The 14,309-nt window shown below is 41.5% G+C and overlaps 1 protein-coding gene across 5 annotated transcripts in view; it reads left to right on the top strand.

Annotated features, from left to right (window-relative positions):
- Positions 1–984: 984 nt before the first annotated feature.
- PRPF18 (pre-mRNA processing factor 18) overlaps positions 985–14,309 on the top strand; it is a 54,767-nt gene continuing 41,442 nt past the window's right edge. Inside the window, exon 1 of one of the 5 annotated variants that reach the window (XM_055352385.1) lies at positions 985–1,003. Coding sequence is in view for 4 of the 5 variants with exons in the window: in XM_031015012.2 (XP_030870872.1) it covers positions 11,743–11,808 (66 nt within the window). In the remaining variant the exon portion in view is untranslated. Of the gene's footprint in view, positions 1,004–11,580; positions 11,809–14,309 lie in introns of those variants that run through there. The other 4 variants (XM_031015012.2, XM_055352384.2, XM_031015010.3 and 1 more) reach the window with 4 other exon arrangements.

Raw genomic sequence — 14,309 nt, forward strand, 5'->3', positions numbered from 1 at the left:
GGCGAAGGTTGAAGTGGGCCGAGATTATGCCACTGTACTCCAGCCTGGGTGACAGTGAGAGTCCATCTTAAAAAAAAAAAAAAAAGGAATTATAACTGAAACATGGACTCTCTATATTACTTTCTGGAAAGTTGATTTTATGTTATTTTGCCTCCTTAGCTAGTAACATATTTTGTCATTCCTTTATCTGCGTGTTGCTTTATATCCTTCAGTAACATTTTATAAACCTTTCCCCATGTAATCTGGACTTTTTAGTTCTTTATTTCTAAGATTTTGTACTTTTTAAAAGTAACATTTTCCTATTTCCACTTCTATCTCATTATTGCATACACAGAAAAAACATCAATTTTAAACTTATTTTGAATATAGCTATATTACATTTCCTTGTTAATTCTAGTTTTTAAAAAGTCAATGGCTTGTAGGGTTTTCTTGGAGAATGATTGAATCATTGGCAGAATGCAATAACGTTATCTCCGTTTTTCCAATATTTATACTTACTCTTAATTTTTTCTTATTTCTCTCATAGAACATCTAAAACAAGATTGAATTATTATGATGACAGTGATGATCCACATCTTATTGTTTTAGTATTTCACCATTTAGAATGGTGTCTACTATTGAATATTATTAAGTAATCTTATCATATTTAAATAATTTCCCTATATTTACTTTACTTAGAGTTTATTATTATTATTATTAATAATGACCCCTACATTGTATTAAATGCCTTCTCAGGATTTTGTAAAAATATAATTCTTTATTTTTCCTCTTGTAATTTGTTGATGTAGTTAATTATTTAGGTACATTTCCTTGGAATAAACCCTACTTAGTCATAGTGTGTGCGTGTGTGTGTGTTTCCAGATGGAGTCTCGCTCTGTTGCCCAGGCTGGAGTGCAGTGACAGGATCTTGGCCCACTGCAACCTTTGACTCCCGGGTTCAAGTGATTCTCCTTCCTCTGCCTCCCAAGTAACTGGGACCACAGGCGCATGCCACCAAGCCCAGGTAATTTTTTGTATTTTTAGTAGGGACGAGGTTTCACCATGTTAGCCAGGAGGGTCTCGATCTCCTGACCTCGTGATTCGCCTGTCTTGGCCTCCCAAAGTGCTGGGATTACAGGCCTCAGCCACTTTGCCTGGCCCATAGTGTGTTTTTTAATGCACTGCTAAATTCTATTTGCTAATATTTTAGGCACAAGTTTTCAATCTATGATCATAAATGCAGTGAGGATGTATATATGTTTTTTCATTGGTCCTTTTTCAGGCATCAGTGTGAAGTTTATCATGGCTTCATAAAATGCCCTGGAGAGCTTTCCAAATTTTTCTGTAATCTAGAATAATTTTAGAGCGGCAGTTCTCAAAAGTGCGGTCCATTGAGGGGATTGGTGAGGTCAAAGCTATTTTTACAATAACGCTAACATTATTTGCCCTTTTCACTATGTTGACATTTGCACTGGAGGTACAAAAACAACAGTCAGTGTGCTGGTAACATTAGAGTGAACCAAAACACCAGCATGAAACCTTACCAGCCGTCATAGTCTTCACTGCCATATGCCCATGAAAGAAAATTTTAAAAAAAAAGCCAGTTTCACTTAAACATATTTTCAATAAAGCAGTAGAAATTATTAATTTTATTAGATCTTGACACTTGAATAAGCATCTTTTTAATATTCTGTGTGATGAAACAGGAAGTACACAGAAAACAACCTGCTGCATACAGAAGTATGATGGTTAGCTTTAGAAAAAGCATTGTGCAATTGAATTGCAAACTGAGCTAGCTTTTTTTTCCCCTGGAATATTTCTTTTACTAGAAAGAATAAGCAATAGACAAACTGTGGTTCTTCAGAGTTGGGTATCTAGTGGACATTTTTTTTCTTTTTATGACATCTCACTTGTGTGTGTGTGTGTGTGATTTTTTTCTTTTTTTTTTTATACTTTAAGTTCTGGGATACATGTGTAGAACGTGCAGGTTTGTTACATAGGTATACACATGCCATGGTGGTTTGCTGCACCCATCAACCCATCACTTACATTAGGTATTTCTCCTCCCCTAGCCCTCCACCCTCCGCAGGCCCCGGTGTGTAATGTTCCCCTCCCCATGTCCACGTGTTCTCATTGTTCAACTCCCACTTATGAGTGAGAACATGTGGTGTTTGGTTTTCTGATCTTGTGATAGCTTACTGAGAATGAGGGTTTCCAGTTTCATCCATGTCCCTGCAAAGGACGTGAACTCATCCTTTCTTATGGCCGCGTAGCATTCCATGGTGTATATGTGCCACATTTTCTTAATCCAGTCTATCACTGATGGACATTTGGGTTGGTTCCAATCTCTGCTATTGTGAATAGTGCTGCAATAAACATACGTGTGCATGTGTCTTTATTGTAGAATGATTTATAATCCTTTCGGTATATACCCAGTAATGGGATTGCCGGGTCAAATGGTATTTCTAGTTCTAGATCCTTGAAGAATTGCCACGCTGTTTTCCACAATGGTTGAACTAATTTATACTCTCTGGTGGACATTTTTTTGCAAATGAACAAAGTGAGCCTGTCATGTGAGGAAAACACCAGACAATATTTGTTGCTAGTGATAAAAGTGGGCTTTCAGTAAAAATTAGCATTTTGGAAAGTTGCACCTGTCACCATGAGCTTGATGTCTGCCCAGGGATTAAAAGGCTTTTCTGGCCAGGTGTGGTGGCTCACGCCTGTAATCCCAGCACTGTGGGAGGCTGAGGCAGGTGAATCACTTGAGGTCAGGAGTTTGAAACCAGTCTGGCCAACATGGTGAAACCCTGTCTCTACTAAAAATACAAAAATTAGCCGAGTGTGATGGCACACACCTGTAATGCCAGCTACTTGGGAGGCTGAGGGAGGAGAATTGCTTGATCCTGAAGGGCGGAGGTTGCCGTGAGCCAAGATCACTCCAGCCTGACGACAGAGCAAGACTCTGTCTCAAAACAAAACAACAAAAAAGACTTTTTTTCTGATGAGATGGAGGAGGTGGTATTAATGAATGTGATTTTTAAAATACTGTGTAATAAAATGTGTCAACATTTGGAAGATCTGTATACATCACTGAACTCATACTTTCCAAATGACCAATGGATTCTGTTACAAAATCACGTATGAGTAAAGATCCATCCAAAATTCAAGATAGACCAGTGAATTTTAATGTTTCAGATTCCACATTGCAACTAACTCTTAAAAAACAACTGCTACTCAAGCTTGGAGGTAATATCAAAGAAGAATTTCCATAATTAAAATACTTTTCCCTGTTCCAACTACGTATCTCTGTGAGGCTAGATTTTCCTTCTATGCTTCAACCAATATAATATACTGCAATAGATCGAATGGAGAAGTAGATAGGAGAATCCTGTGTTCTTCCACTAAGCTAGACATTAAGGAAGTTTGCAACAGTGTAAAATAATGCTACTTTTCTCCTTAAATTTTTTGAAACTATAATTGCTTTTGACAAAAACATGTTGTTTGTATTAATATATAAAGTGTTCATTATATGATTTTAAGTGAATTAATTTTTTTAAATTTCTGTTTTTATTTATAGTATGACAAATATCAAGAGCTATAACCCACACAAAGCTTTTTGGGGGTCCTCAAGAATTTTTAAAAATGGAAAGGGGTTCTGAGACCAAAAAGTTTGAGAATAACTTGCTCAAATCATGTTAGAAGTATTTCTTCTTCAAAGGCTGCATAGATCTCAATAGGAAAACATGTGGATCTGGCGCCTTTGTAAGTGGGGGTCTACAATCACATTGCTTTCTCTCTGTTCCATTTGCTTATTAAAGTTTTCTACTCTTTCTTGGTTAATTGTGGTAACTTAGATTTTTGCTAAGAAATCATCCATTTCTTCTAGGTTTTCAAGTTTATTGCCATTGAGTTGCAGGCAATATTTCTCACATTTCCTTCAAGCACTTTTGCATTCTTGGTTACTTTTTCTTCTTCTTCTTCTTTTTTTTTTTTGAAACAGAGTCTCACTCTGTCACCCAGGCTGGAGTGTAGTGGCGCGATCTCAGCTCACTGCAACCTCCGCCTCCTGGGTTCAAGTGATTCTCCTGCCTCAGCCTCCCGAGTAGCTGGGATTACAGGTACGTGCCACCACACCAGCTAATTTTTGTATTTTTAGTAGAGATGGGGTTTCACCATGTTGGCCAGGATGGTCTCGATCTTCCGACCTTAAGTGATCTGCCCATCTCGGCCTCCCAAAGTGCTGGGATTAGAGGCGTGAGCCGTGGTGCCTAGCCTCCTTTCTTGATCTAATCTTGAATTTTTTCTCTTTTTCTCTTGACCTCCCTCTTTAATTCATTTTATTTCGAATATACCACTAATAAAACAGTAGAAAAGATTTGGGAGAAAGAGAATAGAAGGACAGATAACAGCAGAGAAGAAATGGCATGGAACAAGAAAAGGGCACTGGCTATGGTATATGGGCTGCCCCCCATCCGATTACTGTGAATGTTCAAGAAAAGAAGATGGCACTGGTTGTTGTCAGCTGGTGTCAGTCTCAGCCTGGGCATCACAGGGCTGACTGATATTTGCAGATCTACCAGGATCCAAGATCTTCTCAACTTTTAACATTCTTTTTTGTTTTTTTTTTTTAAGATGGAGTTTCACTCTTGTCAACCAAGCTGGAGTGCAATGGTGCGATCTCCGCTTACTGCAACCTCCACCTCCTGGGTTCAAGCCATTATCCTGCCTCAGCCTCCCAAGTAGCTGAGATTACAGGTGCCCATCACCACACCTGGCTAATTTTTGTATTTTTAGTAGAGACTGGGCTTTACCATGTTGGCCAGGCTGGTCTTGAACTCCTGACCTCAGGTGATCCGCCCACCTGGGCCTCCCAAAGTACTGGGATTATGGGCGTGAGCTACTGCGCCCGGTTCAACTTTTAACACTCTTAAATTCAATTCTGTTGGTGTTACCAGACTTGGACCAGGCCAGGGAGCAACTCTCATTAACGATATCCACAAAAATAACTGATGTAAAAACTAGAATACCAATTTAATAATTCCCTACCAAATGGATAAGCATACCCATGAGTCCAGAACAAAACATTTCTTTACTTTGTGAGCAAACGGTTCTGTTTCTTTGGGAATCCTCTTGGAGATGCATCTGTAAGGAAATGAGGAAGGCTGGGTTTGGCAGAGGGAGAAGCTGGACTGCAAAGAAGTTGCAGCTGAGACCTTCTGTCATGCTCCTGGGGCAAGCTCTGGAGCTAGATAGAATGACCCTTTAGAGTTGAGTTGAGGCAATGGAGTTGGGCTTTTGAATCTCTACATCAGTCATTGGTTTGGGATGCCCCTTGAAGCAGTGGTAACCTTGGGTGAGGTGGGTCCCTGCAGCTGAGACTGGTCCCTGCGGCTGAGACTGGTCCCTGCAGCCTGGGGTCATGCCAGTGCAGGGTGTAGCTGTGTGCCATCAGCAACCCTTGTTCCCTGCAGATGGGGGACAGGTGCATTGGCCTGAAGAGAATATCTGGAGAGAACATCATAGTCCTCACTGTGGTGGTTGTAACATATTGGTTGTAAGGTGCATCCTGAATTCAGAAACATTAAAATATAAAAAAAAGAGAGCACCTTAAAAATGCCAAAATATGGTAGTAGGCTTCAGTGGTATTTTTTGGGACAGGGATACAAGCCAGACTCTAGGAAGAACCAGAGTAGAGAATTGGAGATCTGGGAGTGGGGGAGCAGGGATTATTCTTCACGGTTTACTCTTCATGGGTCTTCTTGCAACTCTATTTCACTCTTTTTTCTTGATATTCCAAGTTTCTTTGCTAAACAATTTTCTGGTAATCATCCAATATGGGAGGTGGATCATGGTCAGTGCTGTGCTGGAAATATTTAAAATATCGCCTCTTGGGGGAGAAAAAGGTGTGCACATATATTCATATAATTTTTACTGACATAAAGCATGCAGAGGACACAATTTATAAATAATAATAAACTGCACAATAATCTTTATTGTAAATTCCATATAGCCCATTGATTCTCCCAGAATGCTTTCATTGATTTTTGCAACACTCCAGCATTCCTAGACAACCTATGGCTATAATTGATGAACATGTCAAGCTCAGTCTGACATGAACGCTGGCTAATATTTTGGCTTCAATCAATGAATAAGACAAAAGTGAACAACGAAGATGTATGTCAGAACTTCACTTGTTTGTCAATGACAGGAGAGACTCAATTGAATCAGATGATAGTTTTCAAATACTAGAAGACTATTTCCTCAATTTTTTTGTCCTATTTACTAAGTAATGGCTACAGACACAACACTTTTACATTTAATTTTTCTTTGGGAGGCCAAGGCCGACAGATCACTTGAGGCAAGGAATTCAACACCAGCCTGGCCAATATGGTGAAACCCCATCGCTACTAAAAATACAAAAATTAGCTGGGTGTGGTGGCGCATGCCTGCAGTCCCATCTACTCGGGAGGCTGAGGCAGGAGAATCGCTTGAGCCCAGGAGGTGGAGGTTGCAGTGAGCCGAGATTGTGCCACTGCACTGTAGCCTGGGTGACAGAGGGAAACTCTGTTTCAATAAATACATAAATAAATTTAATTTTTATCAGTGGTTCTCCACTAGAGAGAGATTTGGTTTCTCAAAGGACATTTGGCGATCCAGAGATTTTTTTTTTTTGGTTGTCACAACTAGGGAAGGGATGTGATTGGTGTCTAATGACATGAGGCCAGAGGCATCCCTCAGTAAGGAACTATGGGGCCCAAGGTTGAAAAACCCTGATCTGTATTGTGAACATTTTCTCCATAAACTTTAAAGTTTAGACAGCCAACAAAACAATAGATCAACAGTTTGCCAATTTCTGTGGTGTAAATACTCCCAGTGTGATGGTTAACTTTCTGTGTCAACTTGATGGGCCAAAGGGATGCCCACCCAGATCCCCGGTAAAACATTATTTCTGGGTGTATTTGCAAACATGTTTCTGGAAGATATTAGCATTTGAGTTGGTGGACTGAGTAATGCGTGGGCATCATCCAATTTGTTGAGGGCCAGGAGAGAAGAAGAAGGGTGAATTCTATCTCTCTTTTATTTATTAATTTTATTTTTTGTAGAGATGGGGTCTTGCTATGTTGCCCAGGCTGGTCTTGAACACCTGGCCTCAACTGAGCCTCGGCCTCCCAAAATGTTGGGATTACAGGCATGAGCCACCATGCCTGGCCTGTCTCTCTCTTCTTGAGCTGGACATCGCCTTTTACTCCCCTTGGACATCAGAATTCCTGGTTCTTGAGCCTTCAGACTCCGGGACTTATGCTAGCCAAGCCAGCTCAACCTCCCACCTTCCTATTCTCAGGCCCCCAGACTCCAGCTGAATTAAGCCCCTGGCTTTCCAGGTTCTTCAGCTTGCAGAAGGCAGGATTGTGGGACTTCACAGCTTCCATAATTGAGTGAGCCAATTCCCATAATAAATCTCTTCTGATAAATACCTATGTATCCTAGCGGCTCTGTTTCTCTGGAGAACCCTGACTAATACAGTCACTGTGCTTGATTTCCAGTTGCCAAGGTGGGGTCCTCAAGCCTGGAACTGGTAAGAGGTCTGCAGGAGCCACCATTTTATAGTATTTCCACCACAAAGATACAACAGTCATAAATAACTCCAAGAGCATAAGAGTAAAAATGTAGTAAAATAAGAATTAGGTTCTGTGTATTTATTAACTTCGTTTATAATATGATTTATTTGATTACAAGTAAACTCATTTGATTTTTAATAATTGCTAAGTTTGACAACTGACACAAAATTCTCAAAAATGTAACAATTGGCTCTTGTGGGATGGTATGCACCAGCCTGGCTGAAGTGGCTATCACTCTGGAATTCACATTTTATATATCCTGAGTCTTGGAAGGATCCACTCCATTCCAATTTTAGTTTTCTAGGGAAGGGACTCTGATTGTCCCAGATTGGATAAGTCATTCTCTGTGGTCTAACCCTACAAAGCAGTTTTGTAAAGGTGGCTGGATCTGGAGGGAGCCTGCTCCCTTGCCATTAGGAAATTCCCAGAAGCAGCATTACTGGGAGTGGACGGGTGCCCTTTGAGGTGCCTGTGACCGTGCTGCAGATACCACCGACCCAGCCTTCCCGCTCTGCTCCAACTCTGAAGACTCGTGCAGACTGCATTTCAGACTGCAAATGCACTTTTTCCCCCGCAGGAGATGACAAAATAATATATTAGGTCAGCAGTTCTCAAAATGAGGTCCCTGGATCAACAGCATCCATCTCCCTTGGGAGTTTTTTCAAAAAGCAAATTCTTGGGTCCCACCCCAAGCCTACAGAAAGACAATTTCTGGGGTTGGGGACCAGCCATCTGTGTTTCAAAAAGTCCTCCAGGTTATCCTGAAGCATGTTAAGGATTGAGAGCCACTGTATTGAATCATAGAGCTTTTCTTTGCTGTTTAAGTTACATTCCATCTTTTAGGGCAGCCACAAAACAAATCCAGGTGATCCTGATTCAATTTGGCATTTCCCTCCAGTCTCCAGAAATGACAAATAACTTCCTAGGATGAGTTACCTCTACAGAGGAATATCTCATCAATCCTGTACTGATTTTTACCCTTTTTTCTTTTAGAAGATGACTGATTTTTAATTTCTGAAATTATAGCCACATATACACTATTAAATCTTACATAATTTAACTTTTTAAGATCTATTTCTTGATTCCCCAACTAACTGGCTATCTCTTTGCGGGCAGGGTCTATGTTTTGGTTTAGGTCACAGAAGCTAATGTAGTATAGAGCTCATATATAAGATATTTAAATATTAGATTGAATAACTATGGAAATTTAAAAAATTCTTTATCTAATTCTTTGCTTTCTTTTATAGATACTCTTCAAAATTTATCATATACAATGTCTAAAATAGACATGCTAGAAAATTTATAAATAGTCTAAATAATAATTAAACAGAAAAAGACTGATACCTGAATATTCCCCCCCATATTATGAGATTTGTACCAAATTGTGGTATAAAGCAGAAAATAAGAATCTCCAATTGTTCTACTGTCCAGATAAAAACTTGATATTTTGGTATGTTTCCTTCCAATCAATGTTTTATTACGTCTATATGTTTTTGTTAAAAAGCATATGTCTATGTTTTTGTTAAAAAGCAGAGACTATATGCTATAAAGTTTCATTATGCTACTTTTGGACCGAACATTGTATCATGAGCATTCCCATACCATTGAATTTTTAAAAACATGGTTTTTAATGATGCCATGTTATTTGGTTGTATGTATAAACTATATTTTATTTAACTATTCCTCCATTTAGAACACTTGGGTTGTTTCCAATTTTTCATTTTTATCTCTTATTTATTTATTTTTGTTTTAGAGACAGTGTCTCACTCTGCCACTCAGGCTGGAGTGCAGTGGTGCGATCAATGCTCACTGCAGCCTTGAACTCCTGGGTTCAAGTGATCTTCCTGCCTCGGCTTCCCAAAGTGCTGGGATTACAAGTGTGAGCCTCTGTACCCAGTCCCAATATTTCACTTTTTAAATAATGATTGTGATGAAATGGGATGCATGTTTTTTTAAATGAATATGGTCTCTCTTAGGGTCACGGTGATTTGTTCTTTTAAGTGTTTCTTTTCTTTTCTTTTTTTTTTTTTTTTGAGACAGAGTCTTGCCCTGTCACCCAGGCTGGAGTGCAGTGGCGTGATCTTGGCTCACTGCAACCTCCACCTCCCAGGTTAAAGCGATTCTCCTGCCTCAGCCTCCTGAATAGCTGGGACTACAGGTGTGTGCCACCAAGCCCGGGTATTTTTGTAGTAGAGACAGGGTTTCACCATGTTGGCCAGGCTGGTCTCAAACTCCTGACCTCAGTTGATCCGCCCGCCTTGGCCACCCAAAGTGCTCGGATTGTAGGTGTGAGCCACTGTGCCCGGCCTCTTTTAAGTATTTCTAAAAGCTCCTGGATATCTTTTTTCCTTCCTTTTGAATTGAAAAGCTTGCTTGTCAGTTGCTTGTTCAAGTATTTCTCTCTATCACTCTTTGATCTCAGGCCTTAATCAGGATTGAGTGCACATGTTTACATAAACGTAGAAATCAATGAAAGTCTAAAATGTAAGGGGAGGCTGTTAACTGTAGCTAGTAACTTCTCTGGTTTACACTGACAGTTTCCCAGGTAGCCAGCCGTTGTGTTCTCTGTAAACTTCCATTGCTGTTACTGTCATCTGTCTTAACCCTTCAGGTTTTTTTTGTGTCTAACAATCCCTAATCCCTAAATCAGGAAAATGCTAATAAATTATTATTCGCTCATTGAATTAGTGAGGGAAACCCATATTCATGCAAGAGTGTTGCCATATTTAGTTCAAGGACATTTTCCTGTGTTGGCTTATTTCTGGCAAAAGTCAGGTATATTTTATTTTATTTTGTTTTGTTTTTGAGACAAAGTCTTGCTCTATCACCCAGGCTGGACTGCAGTGGCATGATCCTGGCTCACTGCAACCTCCAGCTCCCGGATTCAAGCAATTCTCCTGTCTCAGCCTCCTGAGTAGCTAAGACTATAGGCACCTGTCACCACGCCTGGCTAATTTTTGTATTTTTAGTAGAGACGGGATTTCACCACTTTGGCCAGGCTGGTCTTGAACTCCTGACCTCAGGTGATCTGTCCACCTCGGCCTCCCAAAGTTCTGGGATTACAGGGGTGAGCCACCCCGTCTGGTCTCAGATATCTTTTAGATAAAGTATCACCCCCCACAAAAGACTTTCTAAATTGAAATAATTCAATTGTTCATTTTTTTGTTTTGTAAAGCATTTTACCCATTATCAGCTGACTCAACAAAATGATATTTCTTACCTTTTTTGAGTAAGAAAAACGAAATGTCAAATATTGTTCAATTATGATTTCACAAAAACAGTTTTTAAACGTGCTTCAATGACATGAGAAAAATAAGTCCACTGTAAACAAATGTTAGGGACTTAAAAAATCTCTGACATAATTTTTCTTTTCAATTTAAGTTTTTTTCCCTTGGGTTGGATTTAAAAAAAAAAAGGAATTTCTGATTACATCTCCAATCATGTCACTGAAAAATCTTGATTGCCGAACACATGACCAAAAAAGTGATTAGTTAGCTTGAGGTAAATGTTCAATTATCACCAAGATTGGTAAGCAATCTAAAACAGAGGGAGTGGAGATAAACTGACTTCCAAACTGCCTTAAATGGATGTAGTCGTCTAAGTTCACAGGAAATTTAACAGGCTAGTAATGAACACTGCCCTTTCACTCTATTGTTACAAGTTAGTATTATTATTTAGATTTTTCTCATCCTTTTAGTACACTAATTTTGCAAGCAAGTAACTTCAGAAACCCTAATGTAAATTTCCAGTTAATAAAGATCTTGATTTAACCGGCATTACGGAGGTGTTCTTCGAGAGGCTTTTGGAACTGAACTAGCAGGTGCAGAGAGTACTATAAAGACCCGGGTTTCCGTGCACGTTCACGTTAAACCTCTCTACGAGGGGAAACTGCAGGCGCGCTGCCGGAGGGCGCCGCCAGTGGGCACTCACGCACAGCTGCTTTGGCCACCACAGGCGCCCCGGGGCACTCTCTTCCCTCATCTCTCTCATCCCAGCTTCCGCCGGAAGCGGCCCCTATCAGTTGTTCTCAGGTGTTTGGGCTTGTTGTTCCGTATACTCAGTGGGTTCGCGGCCGCCGGCCCAGTGAGGCTGGGTTCGAGGAGCTGGAGCGGGAAACTGGAGCTTAAATTCTGGCGGCGAGATGGACATTCTGAAATCAGAGATCCTTCGGAAGCGGCAGCTGGTGGAGGACAGGAACCTGCTGGTGGTGAGGACCCTGCGGTCGTGGGGGTCGGGATGTAAGAGTGAGAGTGTGTGTGTCGGGGTTTTGGGGTGAGGGTGACGATACTCAGAGGATTCGGGGCGGGGAAGGGGCTTAGCGAGTGTCCTGCCACTACCCCTGGTAGGCCCACTTTAGATCCAACCCTTGGCGTCTCACTCTTGAGGCTGGAGAATAGGGTCTGAGAGCTGGGAACTTGAGTACGATTCGTGCTGACTTCCCAAAGCTGGATCAAAAGGAAAACACCTGGGTCGGGGGGCGGGAACCTGAGGCCAATTAACGCCCACGTCCAAAAGCCAAACCAAAAGAAAAATCCTCATCTTCCCACCACCGAGTAGCAAAGGCTCCAGGCTGCGGCTCTCCCCGCATCCCTGCCTTTCCACCACCTCTCAGATGGGAAGGGAACGTGCCCTGCATTGGCCGTGGGCCAAACACGGGCCATCCCTTCATCTGCATAGGGCGCCAGTTCACCTCAGTCTTTAGCCACAGACCGAACCCTTCATCCAGATACGGGGTAGCTGATAGGGACCTCAGAAGGAGTACCTAAAACCCAGAAAACTTTCTAACCGGGGCCTCGAGCCGCTTGCTCGGGCCCACTCACACCCTGTGGAGTGCTTTCTCGCGTTAATAAGTCCCTACTTTTGCCGCTTCATTCCTGTGTTTTGTTATTTTTTTTGTGCGTTTTGTCCAATTCTTTGTTCAAAACGCCAAGGACCCGGGCAACTTACACTCACGGCCTTCCTTCCGGTAACCACTTGGGAGCCTTAGGGATGCAGGTGTGGGAATTGCAGGAAAACCCGAGGCTTTGGCTATTTTCCCCCCGACTGACCCTGTTTCCCTCCATTTTACCTAACTGCCCCCTATCCCCGCTCCCACCTGTTGGCATTCTGCGGACGTGCCCCAGTGCTCCTGAGAGTTCCCTTCTGTTGCCTTACGAAGGGTTTGTACCCAATTGAAACATGGAGGAAGGGGCGCCGGGCGCGGTGGCTCACACCTGTAATCCCCGCACTTTGGTGGGTAGATCACCTGAGGTCAGGGGTTCGAGACCAGCCTGGCAAACATGGTGAAACCCCGTCTCTACTAAAAACACAAAAATTAGCTGGGCGTGGTGGTGCGCGCCTGTAATCTCAGCTACTCAGGAGGCTGAGGCCAGAGAATCACTTGAGCCCGGGAGGCGGAGGTTGCCGTGAGCCGACATCGTACCACTGCACTCCTGCCTGGGCGACAGAGTGAGACACCGTCTCAAAAAAAAAATTCCTTCTAGCCGGGTGTGGTGGTGCGCGCGTCTAGTCCCGGCTGCTTGGGAGACCAAGGCGGGAGGATCGCTTGAGCCCAGGAGTTCAGGTTGCAGTGAGCTATCATCGTGCCACTGCACTCCAGCCTGGGTGGGAGAGCGAGTCCCTGTCTCTAAAAAAAAAAAAAAAAAAAAAAAAGTAATAAAAATTCCTTTCTAATAGTAAATCCCAATTTTTTAAATTCTATTCCTCCTCCTTCTCTCTTCAACACATGAAAAGTCTGTAGGCCTGCTCTTCACTGATGGGAATGCTAAGACTCTTTTGGAAAGGTACTAAAAAGGGGGAGAAAGAATTACATGATTTAGGAACTTCCTGAAGATGATCTCCCTTACTTTATTGTGTAGCAGTAACTTAGACCGCTGGTTCTCAAAGCTTTTGGTCTCAGGACCCCTTCACACTCTTAAAAGTTACTGAAGATCTTGAAGGACTTTTGTTTATGTGTTATTTCTATCCGTATTTACCATATTAGAAGTTAAAACTGAGAAACGTTAAAAATATTCACTGATCGATCATTTGGAAAATATTGGGTTACTGAATTATGCAGGTCTCCCACCTGTTGACACATTTCATTACACAATATGAAAAGATCACTTTATTTAATATCCACTGATCTGAGAAACATCTGTAAGCATTAGGAAACTGTCAGGCTCCTGATGACTGATCTAAGTTCACCACACTTTTAATTTCCACTTGGAAGCTGGGATTTTATCATAGGCAACAAATATTATCAGTTATTTTCTTGAAGTGATCTGCTCACTTTGTTCAGTTTGGGGAAGTTGTCTGCCAAATACCCAAGTCTGAAGAACCATGGTTTGCCAGGTGTTCTTAAGTGTACAAATGGTATTCCGTGAAAAAGCCAGTTTAGCTTGCAACTCAATTACTTTCCTCCACACAACCAGCAAACTTTGGTATAAATGAGAAGTGTTGTATGCATCTTTCCTGTTTTTGTCACATAATATTAAAAAGATATGGCCAAAGATCAAGACTTAATAAAAATAGTAATTTTACTCCTTTATCATAACGAGTAAATTTGTTTAGAGAAACTGGCTCCCTCTGACTGCAGTGGCAGTTTAGAGTCACTGCCTTGGTTCTTGCTAAGGCTTTAGCAAATTTACCATTGCTTTTCACCTACAGTGCAGATGTCATCAGAGTGAGCAGGCAGATAATGCCTTACTATAGAAAACACTTTTGATC

This window comes from Gorilla gorilla, chromosome 8, assembly GCF_029281585.2.
Source record: "Gorilla gorilla gorilla isolate KB3781 chromosome 8, NHGRI_mGorGor1-v2.1_pri, whole genome shotgun sequence".
Classification (NCBI taxonomy): Eukaryota; Metazoa; Chordata; class Mammalia; order Primates; family Hominidae; genus Gorilla; species Gorilla gorilla.